The 26,542-nt window shown below is 39.3% G+C and overlaps 1 protein-coding gene across 2 annotated transcripts in view; it reads left to right on the top strand.

Moving 5' to 3' along the window:
- b4galnt4a (beta-1,4-N-acetyl-galactosaminyl transferase 4a) overlaps positions 1-26,542 on the top strand; it is a 140,029-nt gene that overhangs the window by 83,986 nt on the left and 29,501 nt on the right. For both annotated transcript variants that reach the window (XM_063479975.1, XM_063479976.1), the window contains exons 4-7: positions 1,449-1,544; positions 2,386-2,476; positions 5,331-5,431; positions 15,216-15,283. In XM_063479975.1, the coding sequence (XP_063336045.1) occupies positions 1,449-1,544; positions 2,386-2,476; positions 5,331-5,431; positions 15,216-15,283 (356 nt within the window). The remainder of the gene's footprint in view (positions 1-1,448; positions 1,545-2,385; positions 2,477-5,330; positions 5,432-15,215; positions 15,284-26,542) is intronic.

Here is a 26,542-nt window from a genome sequence, read left to right as displayed (position 1 = left end):
TTAAATCTGTCAGCCTTTCAACTGTCTCTTTCTGCTTTAATTTTAAAAGGAACATTTACCAAAAAAAAATAAATAAAAATGTGAGCTTAAATCAGGCGTCCCACTGTTTGGGAATGACATGTTTTCAAAACAAAGTTATCCCATGGTTAATTCATGAACTGTAATTGCCATGTTGCTGTCAGTGTCCCGGACATTTAGTTGACCATGCAGAGTGTGGAGAGAAACGGGGACCACGCAGGTCATGCCATCTGTTCGAATGCCTGTGTCATACTGAAGGAGCACAACACCCTCCATCAACATGTTTCTCCTTTAGAGTAGCAGTCAGAGAGACATTTGCTCACGAAACCTTCCATATCCCATTCCTCTAATCTCTCTAATGAGAAGACTGTGTTTTATTTACATGAGGTCACTGCCACTCCTCTGGTTTCTTGATTTGACAGCTCACTTCTTGTTGACTACACAGCTAGCACCTACTCTACGCACAAAAAGGTTACCTTTAACGAATGAAATGGGGCCAAAGTATTGAAGCAATCTTTCCCTTTGATCCAACCGGGGGAACCTCGCTGTGCCGTTTTTCATAGTCAATTGGAGAGAGTCAGCTTGCTGCTCAAGTACTCTGTGATGTTGTAAATATCTGTGGCAGCATTACAGTGGCAACCTGCTGAGACTGCTGTCACACATTAAAAGGATACCATATGTGTGTACAGTATGTGGTATAGTATATTGGTACAGTTCAAGATCATCAAGTATAAACATTTTTTCCACTGTGCTCCTAGAGCTTGACATTAAACTGAGTTGAAGTTATATGCTAATGTGCAACAGCGCATCAGAGTGTGTAGTGAAGTTATTAAGAATTACACTCTTCATTGTTTCACTCTGTAGAGTTTTTCTCTCTTTTTAAACATTGCGTGACCCAAAGCACATAATTTCCATAGCACTGTAAGTTTGACACACAAGTCTATGGAGAGTCATCCCCACTCCAATGCGAGCAGACTTTTGTGTGTGTGTGTGTGTGTGTGTGTGTGTGTGTGATGAACAAGAGAGAGTGCACGAGAGAGGAGACTGTGCCCCAAAGCAGACTGGTTTCACCATCTGTCCTTGCTGTGTCCTGTGATTTCCCTGTGTAATTCAGACAAATGTCATACTATGGGCAGGGGATGAGCTTTGACAAACTGCTCCAGACATTCTCAGTTCACACTCCCCCGATACTCCTGTTGAGTTCTTCTGTTATTCAGAACATTTCTAACCTCACTCTGCAGTTTCGTGTTTCAAAGAGATTTGATTTTTCCTGCAACATGGAGTAAATTGCACATATTCCAGCACGTTCTAGGCAGGATGGCAGCTCTGAAGCACTGAAGCGTATCTCCTGTTTAACAGCACGTATGATGCCGCTGTTAGTGTGTGCATTGACCTGTGTCCTCTGTGCGTGTGTGATTGTGTGTTGACAGTATAAGGGCCAGGCTAACCTTCACGTGTTTGAGGACTGGTGCGGCTCCTCTATAGCCCAGCTGAGAAAGAACTTGCACTTCCCTCTCTATCCTCATGTAAGTACAGCAGTGCGTATTTTCATGCATTAACACTAAAGGCACATTGTATTGACTGGTTGTGCATGCCTGTCAGTCTCCTGCTCGCACAAGTCACATATGCAGCTAGCTGTGTCTGTGTCATATTTACCAGCAGAATTTTTCTTTATTTATTTATTTTGGGGGGAAAATGGCTCTTAGCATCAGACAGCAGGCTTTTCATTTGTACCTATTGATTTGCTGACTGAAATTGACAACTGCCACAAGCACATTTCATCAGCTGCTCCTAGCTGAGGTGTGTAGTGCATGTGCAAATCAGCCTGTGAAACAGTGAATCATCATTGTCATCAAATCAGTAGCTTTTAGCAGTGGAGCGCGCCTCACTGGTAGCTGAAATCACTGTATTTTTAATCCTTCTGAGCCGTCTGCAAAGGCTCAGCAACATTAATCTGATAATATCATTCTAAATAATTAATTGCTAACCTATTTACTTTAACTGCATTACTGGCTAAACTTATAGCAGGTTCAGATGTCTCAAAAAGATCAAAAATGGCAAGAAATGGCTACATGGATAATATTGTCGGATGGGAACTGTATGGCAACAATTTCACTATGATCACTATGATCTGTGAGCATGCTAGCTTTATGTTTAATTAAAGCATGGTCTTTTATTACAGTATCTCGTCTTTTAGTCTTCATCATCTTCATATTAAGTTGCAGACTTGAACAAGTGGGTCAGAGGTTTGCTTTATGCCTCATTGTGTGTTCTTGAACTGAATGTTTCACTGTGACTTAACATGAGATGGAGTGTGTAGGTTGCTGCTATTAAAGTTGCAATATTTTTCCCTCTTTCTTAATACAGGCCAGGACAACAGTGAAGAAACTGGCAGTGGCTCCAAAGTGGAAGAACTATGGCTTGAGAATATTTGGCTACCTTCACCCTTACAGAGATGGTAACTAGCTTTTTCTATTAGTAAGTCACCAATCTGAGGAAGCATTTGCACATTTGAAAGAGTAGACATTTTCCACAGCCCTCTTAATCCAAGCACTTCGGAGCCACTAATGTAGTGGATATTCACATTTTTATTAGGGCTGAATGCCAGAAATCTCACAGCTAAATCTCATTGCAGTCCCCTCATGGTCTTACCCTCAAGCCCAGTTGCTATGGGAACTGAAAGCTCTAATGCCCAAGTGCCCTTACACAAATTGCAGAATATGAAGTTATTAATTAGATTACCATTCATTTAAACCCCTCGTGTAGCTTTCACTTGGGGTATCACTCTCCGTTGCTGATGGCTTAAAGGTCATATTATCTTCTCGGTGACAGCCTGTGCGTCATTTCTCAATTATGTTTTGCAACCAAATTTAAAATATGAATAATGTGGCAATTTAACATGTAGTTTGAGAATTCCTAAATATTGCAATAGTGTAGTAACAAATTAGTTTTATTATAGTGAACACTACCACCTGCAAAATATTAGAATGTCTCACCGAGCTGACCTGGGTTTGCAGCAACCCCAAGATGGGAAGCCCCTTTCTCTATTCAGAAACAGCTGATCACATAGTTAAGTCAACTCTGAGGTTAGTGCTTGTGTGGTGAATGAAAAAAGGGCAGCATCAGTCGAGCAGCAATATCACAATTTGCCATGACAATAACTAAATAAAGAGCAAAGCCTAGGTTTTTAATCCACTGGAGATAGAAAAGTTAACGGGTGCCGTTCTACAATTATCTTCAAGAATGCAGCAGCGGCAGTAGCGAAAGAGTCTGTGCTCAAGAGGAGAAAAGAGTCAATACATTAGCACTATTACATTTCATTCTGTGTTCACGAGTGTTCATCATTCATCATTTTACACAGCAGACTTGATTTCCCAAATGGATTATAAAGTGCTGGAATCCAACTGTAGATTGCATAGTCATGTGAAAAGGAAAGTGTGCTCTTTGTTTTTAATTCTGTAGTTTTATGAAATGAATAATGAAACAAAGAGTCTGCTTGACAGTTTTTAAAAGTATTTGAATACAACCTCGGATAAACAGTAACACGTGGCATATTACACTGTGTCAAAGGCTAGGTCAGAATGCATAAGCAGAGTGTAACTGAACAGCTTCCAGAACCACCTTTAACAGCAACAACTTGAAGTAATTGTTTATCAGACGCTCACATTGGTGTGGAGGAATTTAGGCCCACTCTTATTTACAGTGTTTATTTGGGTTTCCAGGCACTGATTTATGCACAGCTCTCTTAAGATCCTGCCACAGCATTTGCGTCAGGTTGAGGTCTGAACTTTGACTGAGTCAGTGCAACACCTTGATCCTTTTCTTTTTTCTGCCATTCAGTTTTAGATTTGCTGCTGTGCCAATGTCCCAATTCCACCCAAACTTTAGCTGTACCCTCCCCATTTCTGTGCTTGCCACTTAGTATGCTATGTTCATGCTGATATGCTGTACGCTTTGGTTGTCACCAAATGTAGTGCTGCGCATTATGGCCAAACATTTTCACTCTGGTCTGGTGTGTCCAAGGGCTTCAGAAGTCTTGTGGTTTGTTCAGGTGCAATTTTGCAATTTCTATGACCATTGTATGTGTTGACCTTGGGGTGAATTTTCTAAGGTGTCCACTCTTGGGAAGATTGGCAGCTGGCTTGAACGCTGTCCACATGTGAATAATGTTTTTCACTTCAGAATGATGGACTTTAAATTGTTTGGAAATGGCCTTATAACCCTTCCCAGATTGATGGGTACTAACAATTGCTTCTCTAAAATCATTGCCGAAGTGGCATTGAGTCTTTGGAGTGTGTTAACACACACAATAGCGCTCCAGACCAGAAAAAGACACACAAAAAGACACCAAACCAAAACTTCTGCTTTTATAAGGATGGTCACACTTGATCAGTTAATCAAGGGCTTTTGATTAGCAGCACATGGCAGCTACTCACCCTCTTAATCACTGTGGAAATAGTAAGATTATACCTTGTTTTTCTAATAGCAATTCTGCATTTTAGCTTATTTTAGTTAGACAAATAATAATCAGTGCAGCAACATTATTAGAAATCTGTATTCACTGGGGTACCGCTCAGTGCTTTGAGCAGTCGACCACATGCCATATGGCTGAGAGCGGCCAGCCCGGGTTTGAGTCTGACCCGCGGCCCTTTGCCGCATGTCTTCCCCTTCTCTTTCTGCCCCTGCTTTCACTGTGTCTATCAAATAAAGGTGGACAAGGCCAAAAAAAGAGAAATCTGTATTCACAGGTATGTCCACCTGTGTTACGCTTTTTTATATACAATAGTATATATGAATTTGCATGCCAATCCACAAGAACAAATGATAGATAATCTGGCGGTGTGGATACCATTTCGATTTTATTCTGCTCTTAGGATGACTCCACATTTGAAAACTAAGATCACTGTCTCTCAGATCACTGATTACCCATGAACGTGTAAACATTTATGAGGAAAGATGACAAATAAATACAATTTGTCACTATCCTGAGATTACTTATAAACTGAATGACAATGTTTGTGAACTCCACTTACTGCACCCCATGTTCTCACTGTTTTGCGTCTGTGCTCAAGTGTTTATTTCCATTCATATAGTTGTTACATACAGATTAGAAATTCATGTGAGGTAAATCTTCATATCACCGTAACCATGCATGTCATCCATGACTACTGCTCCCGGCAGGGCACCACATTTTTGGTGCGTTTTCTTTTTCACATTTCTTATGAAATTCTGCCCTTCGTGATTATACTCTCTTAGATCATACATATCTACTTCCACTGACACACACTTTGATCATATTTTCTCCCTTCCAGGTGATTTCCAGTTCTCAGTATCATCAGACGATAACTCTGAGTTCTGGCTGAGCCCTGATGAGAGTCCCCTTAATGCCAGACTGCTGGTCTATGTAGGACAGGTAAGCAACAAACTGTGATACACTTCTGAATATTATCTGAGACACACAGAGGGTCACTCCATTTAAAATCAGCAGGGTCCCTATATTCTTTATAGTTTACGATTCAAAGGAAAGCCATTTAGTACAACCCATTTTTCAATACTCTCCTGTTTTTAAATGGCATTGCTTAGCAACAAGCTGTTACTGCAGGAAGAGCCTGAATCTTCTGGGGCCTAAATTCAACCTCTTAATGTCATGACCTAAATAGTAAAACACTTAGTATAATATATACCTCTAGGGAAGTTCATCCATAGTACAGTTTGCGCAGGGAAGCCAAACCTTAATCATTAGACTACATAGTGACTTTATTATCTGATAGGATATTCAGGTGACGGTGACTCATATCTCTAAATGGCTTCTAATGGATTTTATTTCTCTCATATATGGCTATGCACACTATGACAGATCAGGCAAGTATAACTATGATTAACTGCAATTCTTGTGGAATCATAGTTACTGTTGAGACTTTAAAGGGTCAAAGCTATTACTCTAAAATGATGCCATCTAAAATCGTTGCTGAGATGTGAGTAAGAGCATCCAGCTCTGACCACACCTCAACATAAGCCTTTAATTCTGCCAGAGTTCAGTGATACAGCAACAGCAGGGACAATGAGCGATTTGACCTTGTTCGTCTTTAGTAATCACCCGCTCACCTCATGTCACCATCCTAACACCGAGGCTATCACTCACCTCCCCAACACACGGCTCAAAATACAGTGGACTTAAATCCTCCTGTAGAACATCCTGTGAAAAATCGTTTTCCTTTCCCATCTATCCTTGAAGTACCCTCTGCCCGCAATTGAATAAAAGTCAAGCTGTGCTGCTGCCGCTGCCTCTGCTAATAAAGTTTTCTCTGTGAAACCCTCTGAAAGATTTAAGAAGGGAAGGATGCACGAGGTTGCACAATATTTGAACTGCACCATATGAGTGCTCTCAGCAAATATGTGTTAAGAGCAAAGGTCCAGCGATGGTGCCATCTGTATTCCAACAGGATGCGAGATGTCACCAGGTTCCATGGGAGCTGAGATTAATTGGCTGCTAGAGAATATTGATGTGACATTTAGCAGTGGAGAAATATCATCTAGGTAATGGCAGAGGAGCAGCATTATGGCTAAGGATCATTCATCCTGCCACCGGCTGACAGACAGGTCTCACTGCCTTCCCAGTCTCGAGAGGCACTTTGTGTTTCACGGATAAAAATCTAAATCTTTGCTCCGTTCAAACCATCTGCATGAGCTTAGGTGGAAAAAGAGTTTATTTAGATTTTCTCTTACTGTAAGTTTTTTTTGAAAGAGGATTTTGAAGTAGTCAGATTTTCCCCAACTTTTAAGAGTTTGTGTTTCATATAGCACATACACTTTACACCCTGAGGAGACTGCTGTTCTTTGCTTGCTACAAAGCCTGCCCTTAAGACTTTTAAGAGCTCTAATACACAATTAATTTATGGGTTTTTTAAGTTATTTCAAATAAGATAATAATAATAATAAAATAATAATAAAATAACTCAATTTTAGCTTGTTTTTTATTTTCTGAAGATTAAATAAAGATTAAAGGCAGGGGTTATTCTTCAGCCACTTCTGTGTTCTGTGTGTCACATTTACGGCAGTGTCTCTTTATAAAAGACTGAAAAAAGGTTATTTTTCTAATCTTCCTGTGCATGCGAAGGACATTACACTGAATTCTAAATTCACCCATTCACTCAAATAGTATACACAGTATACTACAGTTTTATTCTGTTCATAACACATTTTTCCAATCCCAAATACACACACCGTTGGACACACCAGGGCACTTTTTCTCCTTTTTTTTTTTCGTGGGGTTGTATCTTGCCCAGAGATTGGAGGAACCCCAATAACCCCAGTTAGCATTCCCTGTAAACCTCTGTCCAAATGGATTGCACACCAGTAAAAAAAAATCCACTGATTGACAGACAAGTGTGTGAGGGATCCAGCAAGCCCAGATCTTTTTTATTTGAATAAGCTTCCTAGTGTGCGCTGTTGTTTGAGGCTAGTGCTTTCAAATGAAAACGCCAATGACTAGCAAATATATCTTTAAAAGTATAATTCGAATGTGCTCCCACGAGGCATTTAACAGTGATGTGATGAAAAATAGGGAGCTGAAGTGTTTCTGTGCTGTTTCCATGGTGACCCCTGTCAGTATTTTCTTGTCTTCCAAATATTACACCAAAGAAGATAATGATTTAATCTCGAGATGTGTATTTCTGTTATTCTCAAACATATATAAAATATTCAAAAGGTAAGCTTGAGTCCTAGTTCCTGTGTAGGTCATCCCAAATCCACACAAATGCATACAGTACCAGTGGATCTCCAAAAAATTAGAATATTCTGACTTAGTTTTTCATAATGTAACTCAACTTTTATATTAATCACACATCTAAACATGATTGTAATATTTCCATGATTTAAAAAAGCATTTACAATACAGAAATCTCCAGCTTCTGAAAAGTGTGTTCGTTTATACACTCAGTACCTGGCTGGGGTTGCTTTACCACAAATTACTGCATCAGTACAGCGTAGCATGGAAGCGATTAGTTTGCGGTCCTGCTGAGGTGTTACTGAAGCTCAGGTTGCTTTGATGACAGCAGCTCGTTTGTATTTTTGGGTCGGCTTCTCATCTTCCTCTTGACAACAAACCAGAGATTCTCTGTGGGTTTCAGGTCAGGTGAGTCAGCTGCCCCATCAACCACCATAATAACACAATCAGCAAATCATTTGGTAGGAGTTTTGGCACTGTGGGCACATTCTAAATCCTGCTGGAAAAGGAAATTGGCATTTCCATGAAGCTTGTTAGCAGATGGAAGGAAGTGCTCTAAAATCTTCTGGTAGATAGCTGCGTGCAGATGACATGGCACTCCAAATCATCACAGACTGCAGAAACTTCACACTGGACATAAAAGACCTTGGATTCTGTCTCCATTATTCCTCCAGACTCTAAGATGTTTATTTCCAAATAAAATGAAAAAAATTGCTTTCATATGAAAAGAGGACTGTGGATCACCGAGCAGCAGTCCTGTTCTTTTTCTCCTTAGCCCAGATAAGAATGCTTCTGACATCTCTGGATCAGGAGTAGCTTGATATTAAGAATGCAACAGTTTTATCCTGTTCCTGAAGATTTGTGTGACGGTGGCTCTTATTGCACTGTCACCAGCCTCAGTCCAATCCTTCTGAATTTTCCCAGGTTGCTCAAATAGACTTCTCTTAACAATCATGTCAAGGCAGTGGTCATCCCTGTTGCTTGTGCACCTTTTCCAGAAACACTTTCCCCTACCTGTCATCTTAGCATTAACATGCTTTCATATAGCACTTTGTGAACAGCTGGCCTTTTCCCCAGTAGACCTTGGCAATGTTTTTTATCTGGACTGTCAAGTCTCTCGGGTTTGGCCCTGATCGTATTTACCTGTTCTGAACTAGACCAACACATACACAGTATTTGTATTGTTTGAGTGGTAATTTACTCAAACTCAAAATAAAATATTCTAATCATTTAAAATACTGCATACTAAATACTATCAGCCAACAATCATCCAAATGAAAACATAAAAACAGAAATATTTCACTTTATGACTTTATCAATATAGAATATTAAAAAAAAACAAACCTTTAAAATATTCATATTTTTAGGTGCTCTACTTAAAAACGAAATATATACGAACCCAAGTGAGAGAACAAAATCGACCTTGCGTCATGCTTGGTTCTGCTGCTCGGTCCCTTACATGTACCAGCTCCCTCTTCTCAATTTGTTGAAGTGCGATTGGTTGGGTACACTATTCTTATTAGAACACTTTCCATGTTCCTGCTGGGACATTATCTGTACGCATACGAATGAACTTAATGTGAGTGAGGATTATCCATTGTCCCGCCTTGCCGTTAATCATATTTTTGCCTACAGCTAATCTGTAATGAGATTTTCCTTCAATCAGAATGTCCAGACAGCTCCCGCAGAGCTTCCCACAGAACCAGCCCAGTCTTGTCTGATATTAAAAGGCCCTTATGAGCAGGAAACGGCACATGTGTGCGAGGTTGTGTGTGCTCTAATGCCTTAGTGTAGTTCATGTCTGGTTGCACAGACACTTGGCGCAAATGGCAAATCAGCCACAATGTTTAAAACACCTATGATATATTGTGTAGATCCCCCTTCCACAATGGGGCGCGATGTTGGCCCACCATAGATCCGGCTGCTTGCTGTTTATCTGCAGGATGTTCAATCGGATTGAGATTTGAGGAGTTTGGAGGCTGAGTAAATATCTTAGAATTTTTGTGTTGTTCCTCGAGCCATTCCTGAGCAGTTTTTTTCCAGCTTTTGAGATGAAAGGTGGATGCTATGACATCTAATCTGTCTGGTTCAAAAAGCAGAGACAAAAATACACAGGCGTACAAGAAACTGGGTCAGGGAACTGCGATCAATATGGGAGACTCAACAGCACCAGTAGCTTCTCATTCCCTGACAGACAAGACATTGTCACTGTTGTAGGAGCATGCACCAATTCACAACTTTGCCCCACTCTACAAAAAAACAAGAAACTCAATTTGTACAACAGCTGATAAGCAGATAAGATTTAAAGCATTTGGCTTTTATTTTTCTTTTTTCTACCACTTGGCCATATCGATTGTAAGGAGGGATGGAATTAAGTCAGCTTCTTTGACTTAAAATCACATAAAATCTCACCTAATCATATAAACGTTTAAAATAAAAGATGTTTGACATGTACTTAGCTGGGGCTGTTTCTGCACTGTCAGTGGCACAGCTTACTGGAACACCTAAATTGGAACAATGCCATCATTCATTTTACTAACATTTGTGGTTTTCTGCTACAGTGAATAAAAATGTCTGCAACAACAATGGTTAATGAGTTTCAAATACCCCATTGTTTTACCAGGTAAAAGCACCTGATCAAAAACACTGAATAGGATTTTGGATTAAAAGCGACAACGCGCATATGATACATTTTATTCTTTAGCCATGTAGAAAAAGCATTTTGACAGGGAAGAAAATAGATACAGCCAGGTTTCAAATTTTAACATTGCTTGAGACAGGCAATCTATTACAGTACACAGCACGTCTGTGTATGCTGTTATTCATGTTATAGTTACATACACGTGTGCATACAAGCCCATCCGAATGACTGTAACACCTACGTAACTCTGCAGTTCGAAAATGACTGAAAAAAATTAATTCAGGCATGAAAGTAGGTTTGATGGTCCACATCCATTTAAAGTTAGTAAGGTTGATTTTATGGTAGATGGTGGTGGTGCAATCAAGAAATTCTGCAGCTCCAACCATTAAAAAAAACAAAATCTATACTTTAATGTTATTTATTTTATTTTTTTTAATAGCCCTACAATGGATCGGTGACCCTCTCGTCGCATGACAGCTGGAATAGGGTCCAGCACAACTACGACAGCACAGATGGGCTGTACTGAATCTAAATTTACCTGATTTTCCCTTCAATATCATCTTCTTCTGTGTCTATGAATTGCTTTAAGGGCTACTGCTCCATTAAATTTTTTCCCCAGAAATCCTGTGACCACTTGCCTATGCTCTGTAATTTCATCATGAACCTCACACTTGAGCAGAGAACAACTTCTCTGTCAAACTGACCTGTTGAGGGCCTTCATTCATGATGACAGCTGAAACTGCTATCTCTCAGCTGCTGGGTTTACAGTTTGCATGAAGGGTATGCAATAACTAAACTCAAAGATGGTATATCAGGTTAGAAGCGTGACCACAAGTATGCTTGTCCTTTTTCACCCCCCTGGATCAGATGAGGGTTATGAGGGAGAACAGCCTCTGCATCGTCACTAAACTGCTGGCCAAATGTGTTTCTGTGGTGTTCTCATGTTCTCTAAAATGAACTATAATGGTCACCACCTTGAAACTCTGGAGCAGATCCAGGGGGCATCTCAAAAGCAAAACATATAAGTGGTCAAATGCAGGTTTCACAGCAGCCAAGAACAGCAGCATTGCTGGAAGTTCTCCAGAGGTGAGCAGGGAGACGAACTCGAAAAGAAGATTGATCCAATTTAAATAGGGTAGGTTTTTCTTATTACAGGTAGAATTGTAAATATTTTTGTTTTTATTTCATCTTGATTCAACCAGCTGGCAAAACATGAGGCTTGAACTTCTTCACCATCAGTGTGGTTCAGTATTGAAGAATTTTCAAAAGTCTTCTACATTTTCTGCTATGTAATAGCTTTTTTCATTCACACTATGAATTAATGACATTAATGGTGACGGCCACTGAGAGTCCTAAATGTGGCTATAATTAATATTAGTTACAACTATGCTTTCCTGTTGTGACGCTTCGCAGCATGCCAAAATGTCTGTAGTGTGTGCAAACAGACTGATTAGTGATAGGCAGGAAATTGCTCAAGCTGAGTGTGAGAGAGGAATGATGCCTGAGCAGTAACAGGATATAGCTAAATCCCCTGTTAATAACCATAGGTGCTTTATTGTATCATTCCAAGGTTATATCTCAGCTTTGTCATACATTCAAAGAAAATGCAGCTGTATCCAAAAACATAAATAAGGTATCTGTTAAATTTAAATATTTTTATAGCCAATACATGTAAAATGTCAGGATCGTTGCACTGGCACAATTTTCATTTTAAAGTTTGTCCCTTATTTTCTTTTGTTGCCAGTGTACTTAAATTGAATAAAAGCAGACATAAACTGTACGCACAGACCAATCCCGGTATGTCCTTGTGTCCACCTCTTCAGCAGTGCTGGTAAAAGGTTAAAGTGTGCTGAGGAACTTTTAGTCATTAAAATTTCACAGTTTGGATTCAATTGAAAAAACACATTGAAGGCAAGACAGAATAAGAGAAAGAAAGCAGCACTCACATTATATCACAGGTCAGCTGTTTTTCTATTACTTTTCTCGTCTTATTTGGGCAAGGGGAAAAAAGGAGTGTAAGGGAGAAAAGGAGCTGATAGAAAGAGGAGTAATGTCTCCATAGCTCCACTGCACACTCATATTTCTTTTATCTCTCGACCCTGTTTTGTGTTTCGCTTTTCAGTGTTTCAGGGCCAGTGGCCATCTGAAATTAGATTTCTTAAGGTACCCACATATGTGGGTGAGGTTCACACACAGATGCGCAGTGTGGGTGTTTGTGTCTGCTTTACAGATGCAAAAAAAAAGAGTGTACATAAGCATCCTATCTCTCTGGCTTCTTCGATCAATTTAAGTTTAAGAAATTGGATTGCCAAGTTTGCCGGCTTATTTTTTTTTATAGGGGACTTCAGAAGTAGAAGTACAATATGACAAAATGTAAGTGAGAGGGTGTGTTTTAAGGTGTAATATGAGTAGTGTGTGTGCCTGTGTGTGAGTAACCCCTCATCAATCTCTGGCTGCTTGCTTTCTGATTTACCTCTTCCCTACTCTGGTGAGGAGATGCTGCCTTCACTAAGCAATGACTCATCCTTCAGTGAGAAAACATTTCTGTGTGCGCGCGCGTGTGTGTCTGTGTGTGTGTTATGCATGTCTGCATGTGCACCTTAAAGAACATCTGCTCCTTTCATTGGAGAGCTTTTGTATGTGTTTTGTCCTTGTAACCACAATGCACACCATTGATTGATGTCTTTGTTACCATAGAAAAGAGACACAAAAAGACAATTAAATTAAAAATAAAAAGGCTTTAATTTTGAATTATGTTCACCCTGACTTTTTGTTTTTATGAATCCTATATTTTGTTGAGCTGCTCAGAAAATAATCTAAATCATCAACTATTTTTGCAGAGCATAAATAGGTAAGTCATCTCGTGGCACATAAAGGTTTAGAGCTCAAAGGACGGGGTAAATATAATCCCAGTTATATAAAACCAAGTTTCACTCCAAAAATTCCATTTACTTTGGAAATAAAACGAATGTCTGTAGAGATATAATTTAATGATTTCCTGTATGCGCCCTCAGAAGGTTTCCTGCATGTCGAGTCAGCACTAGATGACATGACTTGGTGAGATTGATATTTTTCCTGTGCTGTCTCTGCTGTGTGATAGCTTTCTATTTTACCTTTTATGTTCAGAAAAAAAAAAACCCTGAAAGAAGGGAGAGTATAACATAAACCGTGCAAGTACAGTAATAGGGGCATTTTCAATAGTGTCTTCTCATAGGTTGACTATTTCAATTTAGTGCTGCATTTTTCACCAATTTCCTCTGCTTTGAAAGATTTTACACTTCTACAGAAATGCCTTGTGTAGTCATATGAAACTTGTGAGTTATTTTAACTGTCATGGAGGTCGGTTACTAACTGTCGAAAGTAATAGAAGCATGTGTAGAATTGTTGTGACTGATAAAACTGTAAATAATAGGTATAACAGATCAAACGGTTAGCCGGAACATCTGGTATCCAGCGGCACAATTTTACAGTTAACAGACATTCACTCTGTAGGCTGTCATATCCACATGGCAGATTTTAGCTTATCAGCATAAGAAGTGAGTCTTTCTTTTTTAAATGACATACAAAAACAGCTGACACACAACATTCAAGTACGGTAACAGGTTTGCACAAAAAATATGAGGACAAAGTTTATTACAGTTGTTTCCAGTAAATGCTCACGTAGGTGTTTGCAAACGTATCTTCATCTTTAATGCAAAGGTACTGGAGTACTTTGCTTAGTGCTCGGTTAGCTAGCTTCCCTGATATTCACTTTCAGTGACCTAACTCCTACCGGAGGAATATTTGAAGGGAATGTTGGTGTGAATATGCACTGTGGCAGCAAGATGCTGTGGGCTTCAGAGTTGAAAGCACAGTAGCACACATTGTGTCCTCCTCCTCTCTACTCAGTAGCCTCACAAAGACTCTCAGAGGCGTCAGCATTGCCAGGGGCCTGATTGGCTTTGGACAGGCTGCATGATTTTAAGGTTTATTATCATAGGGACTCTCCTTTCATGCCAGCAAACACATTCAGATATGCCACTGTACAATTGCCATTTTGATTTGTTTGTGTATGCATGTGCATCACTATATGTTTTTCTCTGTGAACATGTATTGTGTAACACAGATTGAGGATCAACAGCTATTTACTGTCTCTTTTGATTTGTTAGCACCACTCACAACAATGTCTTTTGACCAGTCTCAAACTCAGTTGTGTGGCCAACACAAACAATTAAAGACATGCCCACTGTGATCTTAGTTTTATTCTTTCATTATGGATCAGCAACAGCAGGGGCCCTAATTACTTGTGTTGGCTTGCTGAGAGAATGAATGGGCACCGACTCAACCACAGGGCCAAAACAGGAACCCCAGGGGTTTAGATGAGCTGGCTTCTCAGAGTCAGCATTGGCAGGGAATCTGACTTCCTCTATTTCTGTCTGTTTATTGTCATTAGTTCTCATTTGTTAGCTCACTTTGCCTTTCCAAACTTTCCTTCTGATTGACTCTTCCTGTTGTTTTGGGATGTATTAGCTTGTTTTCCCATTTTCTTTTCATTTGTGTTGCTAACCAGGGAGGCAGTCAGGATCTTTTGGTGTCCTTTGCGATCCACCAATCCAATTTCTGACTTAAAAATAAGTTTAGGACATCCACCTGCTAACTGAGACACCAGTCTCTGTCAGTACCCAATGAAGATAAAGTTGGTATTTTATTTAGCACACAGCTGATTTCTAAAAAGATTTGCAAACCAAACTGAATTTTTCATACTGCTCTGAGGCTTGTAGAGCCCCTTTCTCTTCTCCAGCTTGTCTTAGACTTCTCTCTGACCTGTGTCTTCTCTCTTCTGTATTGCAGCTGGGGACAGAGTGGACCGCTCCAGGCGAGTTTAGCAAGTTCAGGTCCCAGTCTTCGAAGTCTGTGCAGTAAGTACCTCTGACAACCACACACGTATCAGAATGGCAAAATGATTTCACTTTCTCAGCAGTAGAGAGACCAAAAGGGCACAAGCATCTGATGGAGGATCTCCCAGGAAAGGTTTTGCCGGATGTTTTGTTAGTTTCACCTTGTAAACCTGTCCGTGTGTGTGTATTTGTGCCATCATAGCAAAATGCAGTCTGTATACACTGTAGGGGGAAGTACCTAAACACAATTCGGAATACTTGAAAGCTGTTAGCAACACCATATATGTACTAAGAGTCAGGATGTCAACATCTAGTCTTCCATGGTTGTTTCTGTTAAATAGTCTCTTTACCTGTTAAGCAGCAGTCTGCAGCAATTGCTGTATTTGCACATTAATATTACTCTACAACCTAATTTATAGCAATAAAGGTAATCTCTAGGTAGATGCAGATATTATCAAGGAACATGATTTTTGGTACTGGTTTCTGTTTGCAGTCTGACTAGTACAGAACAGTTGTGTTTGTATAGGTCAGGCGTGGGGGAACTCCAGGCCTCAAGAGCCGGGTCCTGCTGGTTTTAGCTGTGTCCTTGAACCAACACAGCTGATTTATATGGATAAATTACATCCTCAACATGTCTTGAAGTTCTCCAGAGGCCTGGTAATGAACTAATAATTTGACTCAGGTGTGTTGACTCAGGGTGAGATCTAAAACTTGCAGGACACCGGCCCTTGAGGCCTGGACTTCCCCACCCCTAGTATAGGTTTTGCTTCCTATGGGGAGCAAAGGAAGAAACACATTTACCAAAATGCAAACTTGAAACCATCAGCCAATATCTGACAAGATTACATTTATAAACAATAATTGGCACATAGAACAGGAAGCCTTGGTCCTGCAACCCTACACTACAACTCAGGAGGCTTTTTTCTCTCTCACATATAAGAAGAAAGTGTTCCCTGGAGACTGAAGAGCAGATCTTCTATGCATGTTTTGTATGCATGCTAGTACCTTTATCTATAGATGAATTACCATACTGTATAAGAAGTGCTCTCAAGTGTCGACAGTCTTAATCCTGAAAGTACTCTCTTTCTCAGTAAATGTAAGATGGAGAGGCATTAAACTATCCAGTCCTCGACACATCTTTCTCCCTAATGTTTACATGACGACTCAGTGAGTTCTTGGGCCACACCCATCTTCAAACTCTCCTTTAATATTGATCTTTAAGTTTTCAGACTCCATCTTGCATGGTTGTGAGACTCAGGTTGACAAGCAAATAGACAGCTGACAAAGTACTCAAAGCTGCTTCTTTTGTCGTAGTTCTTACTACACTACCTGTCTCCAGAACCCAATTTTTATGACAACAGAGACATACAGACAGCCACAGATTCACAAAGTGAACATAATATCTGCCACATTGTGATTGTAAGCACTTATCCGCATCCACTTTGCTTCTGAAGTCATTGTTAAGTTTATATGATTGTGCAGGAGAACAGATTCTAAAAGCTCTTGTTCCTTTGGGTTGCCTCATTTGCCTGACTGAATGAAGCACAAGTGTTGGCCTAAATTATTCAAATCACTGGTGTTTGGGGTGAAGTTAAGGGATACTTGGATCTTTTAAATGTAACAAATTAGGTTATGAACAATTATAACAACTACATACAGTGTAGAAAGAAAGCTCACATTCTGTGTGGGTTGTCTTAGTTCTTACCAGGGCATAAAATTAGAGATGAACAACAATACATGATGTATTACACTGTGTAATTATTTGTTTAACAAAAATAAGCCAAAATGCAGAAGCGGTGAGTGCAAAAAATACATACTCTCCATGATTGAATAGCTTTTATAGCTGCTTTGAGCAGCAATAACTTGAAGCAACTTAATCTTTTTTTTAATCCATCTCTTATGTCATTCTGGAGGAATTTTGGCCCACTCTTCTTTACAACATTGCTTCAGTTTATTCAAGTGTGTGACAATTCATTTATGCACAGCTCTCCTAAGGTCCCAACACAGCCTTTCAGTCGGGTTGAAGTCTAGCCTTTGTCTGGGCCACTGCAACACTTTAATTCTTTTATTTTACAGCCGTTCTGTTGTAGATTTGCTGCTGTGCTTAAGATCATTGTCCTCTTGCATGACCCAGTTTGCCCAAGGCTTTAGCTGTCAGATAGACAACCTCACATTTGACTCTAGAATACTGTGGACAGTGGAGAAGGAGTTCATTGTCGACTCAAGGACTGCAAGGTGTCCAGTTCCTGTGGCTGCAAAGAAACCAAAAACCAAAATAATGATCCCTCCACCACAGTCCTGACAGTTAGTATAAAGTGTTTGTGCTGTTGTGCTGTGTTTGGTTTTCACCAAAACTGGTACTGTGCATTATGGAGATGCTGCATCTCCACTTTGCTCTCATCTGTCCAAAACGCTGTAAAAACTATTTGTTCAGATAAAACTTGGCAAATCTAAACCATGCTGCCATGCTCTTTTTAGAGAGAAGAAGCTTTCTCCTAGAAAGCCAAACAAATTATATATTTTCAGTCTTCTTTTAATTGTACTGTCATGAACTTTAACATTTAACATGCTAACTGAGACCTTCAGACTCTAACATTTCTCTGAACATTGCTCGGTCTGACCTTGGGATGAATTTGCAGGAACGTCCACACCTGGATTTGAAATTGTTTGGAAATTACCATATAACCCTTCACCAACTAATTGGCAGAAACAATTGCTTCTTCAAGAGCATTGCTGTTGTCTGTACTCTTTGGTATTGTTTTAACACACACCTGAATGCTCCAGGCCAGCTAACCGCTAAAACATCTGTATTTATAGAGTTCACACTTGCTGATGAAAATGATGATTTAATCAAGGCCATTTAATTAGCAGCACATGGCTCCTATTTACCCTCTGAATAGCTTTGAAAGCAATACGGCTGTACTTAGTTTTCTACCCATAATAAATAATGATTTTTTTTAATTATCTCCTGGTATGTAAAACCTTAGACTAAATAGGATGTACTTTCTTTTTGCCATTGCTGTATGCTTGATAGATGATTGCTTAGCTGACTCGGGGGGAAAGTGACTGTGATCTTATAAGGTGTATTAATAGCCACATAGTGCACTATATGTTCAAATGACTGAGCTATGTTGAAAAAAGAAAGTAACAGAACATATAGTGTGATAACATCAGAAGTGTTGGTTGGATGTGTAAATGGACCTCTAAGGTGACGCTCTAAGTCAGTGTAGGTGTTCAGTTAACACTGACAAATGTCTCACTGGATCTAGTGGAAGTTTGAAATCATAGATGCATACAATGCATAAAAAAAATACATGCATACATACTAGGGGTGCAACGATACACAAAATTCACGGTTCGGTTCGGTTCGATACTTTGGTGTCACGGTTCGATATTTTTTCGATACAAAAAAATGTTCATGCCCTTTTTAATTTGTCATTTATTAAAATTATAAATATATTTTAACTCGAAAGTACAGTTTTTAAATTTAATGTTGCTGAAACAACAAAATAATAATAAAAAAAAAATCTATCTGATCGAGAAATCCCTCATCTTTGGAAAAGAGAGTTTATTACAGAGAAATGGCTCTTTCCAAAATAAAAGCTATACTATACGCTTCTTCTGGGGTATATTCTCAGCAGCATATTAAACATATCAGGTCCCCATAAGGAGAATCATGTGCTAACGGCTGTCTAAATGACTCGGGTAAAGTTTGTAGCATTCGTGCTTGTTGTTTTTGTCTGCTTCCACTTGTCTTTGCACTAGGATGATGTCGGCGTAAATGTGCAGTCATATTCGTTCTGTTCCCACTAGTGCTGTCAGCGTTAATCTCGTTAAAATGGCATTAACGCCATAACGCAGCAAATCTCCGTTAACAAGTTACCGCGGATCGCCCCGTGCGTGGGGCTGGACGGCGTCAACACATTAACAAGCTAACTGCGTTAACGCACTAGTTCCCACCAATTAAGCATCTGAATGAGGGTGGGGGAGGTTCAGTTTCGGGTAGCGTTGAGGCAGTTGCCATGTTGCAACGAGCTTAGCTTCTGTCTCGCTGGCTTGTGCTGCGCTCAGTGGATCTGCATTCGACAGTGCGGCCTAGGCGGAGTAGTCAAACTCAGATCCACTGAGCTCTCAACACAGACAGCATCGTCAGAAGAAAAGTTGATAAAATAAATAAAAAATTTTGTATTGTTCATATGCGTACCGAACTGAAAGCACTGTATCGAACGGTTCAATATCGATACGAGTATTGTTGCACCCCTAATACATACCATACATGCATAAAAAAATCAGAGGCCCAGATTATTCCCGTCCCAAAGGCCATTTGTGTAACACTATACAACTGTTTTTAAAATTCAGTTTTAAAATAAAATATAATGAACATGATACTTCCAAACGCAGCTCTATATTATGATTAAAAATAATAATGGTACTATGAAAATCAGTCATGCCTGCTTGCCATTTTATATCCCCAGTGTGATGGTTCCATTATCAAAAGGAACCACATCCCAAGCTATGAAAACCCAATGAGATGGCACACATTCAGGGAATATGTTTCACGACGAACTTTACATTCTTTATATTGATTACAGTATTGATTTTACATTACAGTTTATTCAGGCTCTCTCCATCGCACCAGCGTCTAATCATATATTGAATTCTCATCGTTACTGGTGCTGAATTTTTTTCTTGTTTTTTGTAAAGCTATACCCACGCACACAGTTTAGTCTCTTGTGTGTTTGTACAGTCTGTTCTTATTCCAGGTCTTCATGACAAAAAAGTGGTAGTGTGGTTCTTGGCTGGAAGTTACACATACGTAACACCTCAGTGTGTGTGCTTTTAAATTGTGTTTGCTTTGGAGGTTTCGGTAGGTTATCGTCACGGTTTGTGCCTACGTGCTTTTGTTTTTTGGCAGGTTTGTTATGTGTAGGTTGTTTTTGTGACGGGATAAAACCAAATCATAATGCTGAAGTCATTTTTATTCATGAATGCTGTATGTGCAAGTGTTACTTTATCTCTGTGCGTAGGATTAACTGGGTCTGGTTAGCACAGAAAGCTCACCAGCCTACAAGGGAGAGCAAAGAGGTGACAAAAATGAAATAGAAGAAGAGACAGGAGGATGCGGTTGAAAGTTTTTCTATTTTCTTTTCCTGTCTGACAAGTATATTGCAGTCTCCCACAATAACAAGACAACAACAAAGCAACCAAGCGTGGAGGCAGATTATGACAGGAACATTAAAAAGGTTGTGCAGCAGAGGAATTTGGGTGTGACACTTCAAGTTTTGTGACCTGTTACTGTGTTTTTGCGTGTGAATGTATTTTGCATCTGCTTAAAAGTATTTTGGGTGTGTTGTCGTTATTTTTTTTAAGTTATGCCAGTCAAGGGGAAGTGTTCAAGAGAACAAGACTGGACTGCGCGTTGTCTATCCCACTGAAATCTGATATAACGATGAATAACACACAGCAGTTGTTGCCTTCATCTACCTCTCCGAAAGCGTTTAATGTTTCCTGGCCTTGATGTGTAAAGTGATTTATGATTTCTCTGTCATGTCATTATTTATTTATTTATTTTTTGTTCTTCCCAGACATGAAGCAAGTTGAAAATTGTGGGCTTTTAAGCTTGATAACTGAAGTCAAATCTGTTTTGATTTTATAGCTGCTCACTTTCACTTGCTTTAGAGGAGCCATGTCAAAGAGGACATGAAAGTCAGTTTTAATATAATTATACAAAATCGGTTTTGCTATTTCATGTGTGGGTGTGCATCAGAGAACATGTTCATACTTTTGCATGCAAAAAAATACAGGCCTGTCTGCATTAATGTCAATGTGCTTGTTAAATACTGCACCATTTGAAAGTCTGCTCTGCAGCTAATGGCTTTATTGTGGGACCTCAAAGCGAAAAAAAAATTAATTTGTCATTTTCCGCATGTTCCCTGTGCTGCCCCGTGCAACTTGCATCCCTCACACACCATTGCACTCGATCTGTTTGTGGCAGGATATCCTCCCAAACGTGGCAAATCTGTGCAGAAGGATTAATTGCCATGCCGTCATAAAAAGGTATTCTTCAAATTAGATGGGATGGAATTGAAATGAGCAAATTAGCAGTGCACAAGAGAATAACATATCACTTTCCGTCTATTTAAAAAAAAAAAAAAAAAAAAAGAGACGACTCGAGCAGCTGTTATTATCGCTCATTAGATTTTATAACCTGGTAATTTCAAAGATCTGTAAACTTGATAAAATCAAGGAATAATCGAACAAAACGAAATGATTTCAGTGTTCCCGGGTTTTTATTACACTCAATTTTGTAGATGGGCACTGCGAAAATTATAAGTCATTACACATGAGGCCCTTGTCAGCCTGATCTTCTTGTACAATTTGTTATTGGAGAATAAGTTCGGGGCCATTTGAGCCTATTTACAGACTTCATTCTGCCATAGCTAAGTTCTGCACAAAGCCTTAATCAAAACTGCAATTTAAAACAGCTCTCACACTGTGCTGCTGTTCTTAGTTTTATTCATAGTGGGCTCAGAACTAGATGGAATGAGACAGAGCTATATTAAAATGGAGCCTAAAAGAACGGAGTCAAACGGTACAGAGCAGAACGGAGCCAAACAGAGAGCAGCCGTCAGAAATGTAATTGAACAGAGGAGAGCAGAGTGAAACACAGACACTCCTACGTTAGCAAGGTTGTTTCGTTTTTTTCACACTCTGGACTGTGGTTATTTATATGTCTTGGTTCATTGGACCTGTACAGCAGATTGTAGTAGAGTTGAGTGAACAGTGACTAATGGCTGCTGCAGGGCTGAATCATATTGTCAGGGAATGAAACATATTGTTGTTGAGAGGTTCACTTTAAACACTTCACTTGGCTGTTGGAGGTCTCCATACAATGCAATCAGAGGCAACTGCAACTAGAAAACGTACATCCACAGACTTAAGCATATTCAAATAGATGGACAGGCACACATAAAACAGATCAAATCAAACATGTAGTCATCTTGGATAACGCACTTTCATCTGCAACATCTTTCCCTTCAGGGATCGCTCACGTTTGTTGCTCGTTTTTTGTGGTCCACTCCTTCTCTCTTGCTGAACCTCGTGTCACAGTGACAATAACAGTGCAACATTGAATTAAAAGCAGTAAAAGGGGAAGAAGTAGGAATGCTTTCTCTGTGTGCACGCAGTTCAAAGACCAGCTGGAATGATGGTTTTCTCACATGTTGGCCTTCCTGTTGCCATGAAGTGTGGAAGTTCATCCTAGGTGGCAGTTTTAATAGATGTCATCCACAGTCATCTACACCACCTGGCTATCAACTCCTGGAGGTGATGACTCATGCTATTAGTGAGCGGGTGTATTTGTGTGTAATATGATTAAGCTTATTAAAATTTGAAAATAGAGGGTGCTGGTATTCTCTTTCAGCCCTTTCCTTGCTTTCAAAACACTTTTTAGTTCCTCATTAAAATAGATCCAAGTAAGGATTTGTGTAAGCATATCATCAAATGAATTATAGTACCACCACTAAAACAGATTTTTAGATTTCTGGTGACATGCTCGTTTTTTGGAACACAATATAAATAATATTTGATCATCATTTGACAGCTACTCTTTTATTTGTGAAGAACAATAGAAAACATTTGACAGCTCCAGTTTCTTTAATATGTCCCCACATCCATTTTCTGCCTTACAGAAAGAAGGTTCTGCTGTCTAGGCTCTTTCTGTGTCAAGTTTGCATGTTCTTGCAGAATCTTTGTGGATTTTCCGCGGGTTCTCTCGTTTTCTGCCTGTGATGGTTATCCATCCAGGGTGTTTTCCTCCTCTTGGTATACACTCGGGGAGTTTCAACACCAGAATCTTCATTCTGTGAGTCAGCAGTGCTCTACTGTGTTTAATCAAATGACACTAAACATAGAACATATTTTGTTGTTACATTTCTGTGCATTTAAAATCAAACTTTAAAAACATCAAATCAAAGTAAGAAGCACAAAAAACATTTTTTTTCTGATGCCAGCAGAATATGTTGTTTTGACTTTTAATCGAATAACGGTGTCAATTTGAGATAATTTTTTATCTGTCTCCGCCTCTGCTGTGAATTGATAGTTTGGCAGTGCCTGCTAGGTGCTGTCACAACAGCTTGATGAGTGACAGTGAAGTAGTCAGATAAGGAACTCGGATAACCCTGTCAACACTATCTCGTCTCTCTGAAACAGCTAACAGAGCCTCAGGCTGCACACACAACACCAGGGTGTGATTGACATTTACTAAAATTCTATAAGTTGAACCATCCTGAATTCAGACCGAGCTGGGCTGCTGCTCTGCTCGATTTTAGAACATATTTTGGCTCTCATATTGGAAGGTGATTGGCAATTAGTTGAAGATTAGAAGTAATATGATGGGTATAACCATGGATGATCGAGATCAGCCATCTGACACAATGGTTTCTTGATAACCAAGAAAACTTTGCCCTCAGTGTTAATAAGACCAAGGAGCTGATCGTGGATTTCAAGCAGACAAGGAGAGAGCATGACCCCATTTACAGTAACAGAACCTCAGATGACCATCATAGAGGATCCCAAACAGTCCACATGCACACCAATAGTATGATGAAGAAGGCTCAACAACCCCTGTACAACCTCTGGCACCTGGAGAAATTTAGCGTGAGCTCCAGCATTCTCAGTTCCATTGAAAGCATCCTGCTGTGCTGCTGTATCATCTGGTACAAAAACTGCACCGTAGAGGAATGCAACGCTCTTCAGAGGTGATTTTCCTGCCCTCCAGGAGATACACAAGCATTGATGCACTGCCCAAACCCAATGGATCATAAAAGATACTCACCACCCTAACTGAAACCTGTTCATGGCCTGTAAGAACTCCCTGCCTGGAAAACACTATAAATGAATCCTTAGTCACATGAGTTTATTATCCTATTTTCAGACATGTACTTTTTTTTTTTTGCATTTGCACATATCCAAAACATGGTGCCTTATTGCATTCCTTTTTATTGGGAGCTATTGTGCTGCTAGTCTGGCTCATCCATTTCTTTACTTTTGTAAATCTGTATGTGGCAGTATTGCTGAATCTGAATATCATTTTAAAAATTGCTGAAAAAAATCTTGCCAGCACCACAAGTTATTATTGCTTTGATTTTTTTTTCATTGAATTAGAATTTTTCTTTTCAGTTAGTTTGTTAGTTTCCAGAGTAGATTTGCATATTTGGGGTATTTCAGGGTATTTCTTTGAAAAAGTTCAGTTTTTATTAGTTTCAGGGACAAAATTTAAGAAGTTCAGAACAGATATTGCAATACAAATACGACAGTTTGAAGAGGTAGTTGTACGCTGAAAAAAACTGGAAAAAGGTGATGTGTATATTTATTATATGTGGTTTTGGTGTGAAAAAAAGTTTCACTTAATTTTTGGTGCATTTAGTTTTTGCTTTTTGTGATTTGTATTTTTATTTAATTTATTAAAGTATTTACACTTTTTCAGTTTGGAATTTTTCAGTTAAAGTAAAGTTCCATTGCAAAAATGTAATCAAACACTGTGTCACAGTCTGTGGAGACAGTCTGTGTGGGAGTGAGAAAGAGGACCCAAATGCAGACACTGGAGAAACAAACTATGGTTTAAACAAAAGGCGAGCCATTTATTTGGCTGAAAAACATGAACACAAAAACAAAGCATGAGCGAACAGGGCGAAAGCTACCCTGAAACCTAAACTGGGTAATAGCTAGATAAACTATGAAAACTGTGATGAGAGACATGGATGTGGAACTAAACAGCTACATGCGACTATGGAACTATGAAATAAACTGAACATGAACCCGATCAGTAAGAAGAACTCTGAGACATGGCGTGGCTAGACATGAAACCAAACAGACGACCTGACAAAGACTGAATGAAAACACACAGATTAAATACACATAAGGGTAATGAGGAAAGTGGAAACACATGGGGAGACACAGCTAACACAAATGAACATAATGATGCACAGGGAAAGAGTATAACTAAGCACACTGAACATAGAAACACAAGACTTTCAAAATAAAACAGGAAACATGGAGAGACATGAACTGGGACACGCAAGCTTGACACAAGAGACAGAGGGAGCGAGAGAGAGAGAGAGGGACACAGAGGAGAGAGACACAAGGGGAACGTACATAGACAAGGAAGCATAGAAAAAACATAAACCAGACTAAAACTCAACAAAGACAAACTAATAATAATAATAATAGAACTTAAAGTTATGAAATAAGTAATACAAAACAACTCAACTCTACCCTTAACTTAAGAACAGCACATGATTTTAACATAATATTAACATAAGAAATCAACAATAAAAAATAACAGAAAACGCTGGGTCACAGAACCAGCCCCTGGCACACTGACTGTTTCCTTAACTTTTAGTGTGAACCTTCTGTTGAATGCAGAATGCTGAGAATCGTTTCCTTCAGTCTGTAATGCCTCAAATCAGAAATGGTTGTTTCTGAACTTTGGCAGTGATGTGATGAGAAGCAAAGGTCGAAAATGATTCTAAGGTTGTCTGTGATACCACATTTGGCATTTAGAAGGAGCAGTATTCAATTCACAAGCTCCAAATGCCATTCACACTCAAATCTTCCAAAGACACATGGGTCTGTTCTTCAGTTTGTGTGAATGCACACATGACATGTGATGCATTTTTTGTTTTTACTTCTTCTTTACCGCCTTTTTTCTTCTTCCTTTGCGTTTTTTTACTTCTATTTCAATAGTTTTTATATCCATTTGTTTTGTTTTGTTTATATGCATGACTTGGTAAAGAACCTCAAGGACTGATAGTAACTGGGAGGAGAGAGTCCACTGCACCTTTTGCAGCAACACTGAGTGAAACCTAGTGGAGAATGACCAGTTATTTCTCTATGGGATCTCTCAGTATCTATAATTGAATCATTTAAGCACTGCTGGCTATTAGCTGGTGAAGAGGCTTGAGTACTTTGAGAGAGGAAAGTGTAGAGGTTTTTGCACATGACATCATAGGAATACAGATTTAGCACGCACACGAACTGAGCATTGCATCTTCTGGCTTTCATGATATGCTCTGAAAGACTTTTTTCTGGTGTGGTTTTGATCCATTTTTGCCCATCAAGGGACGTATTACTGAAAATCAATAAAAGAATGTTATGAGTGATTACCATTTTCCTGTGAAGCATTTTTAACCTGATGGGAGTGGTATTATCCAGGATGGCTGAAGCAGAGTTCCTGAATGGTTTGATAAGTATAAAAAAGATTTGAATGATATGCTCTGA

The sequence above is a fragment of the Pelmatolapia mariae genome, linkage group LG7 (assembly GCF_036321145.2).
Source record: "Pelmatolapia mariae isolate MD_Pm_ZW linkage group LG7, Pm_UMD_F_2, whole genome shotgun sequence".
Lineage (NCBI taxonomy): Eukaryota > Metazoa > Chordata > Actinopteri > Cichliformes > Cichlidae > Pelmatolapia > Pelmatolapia mariae.
The sequence above is the reverse complement of the archived record's forward strand: the minus strand, read 5'-3'. Positions and strand labels throughout refer to the sequence as shown.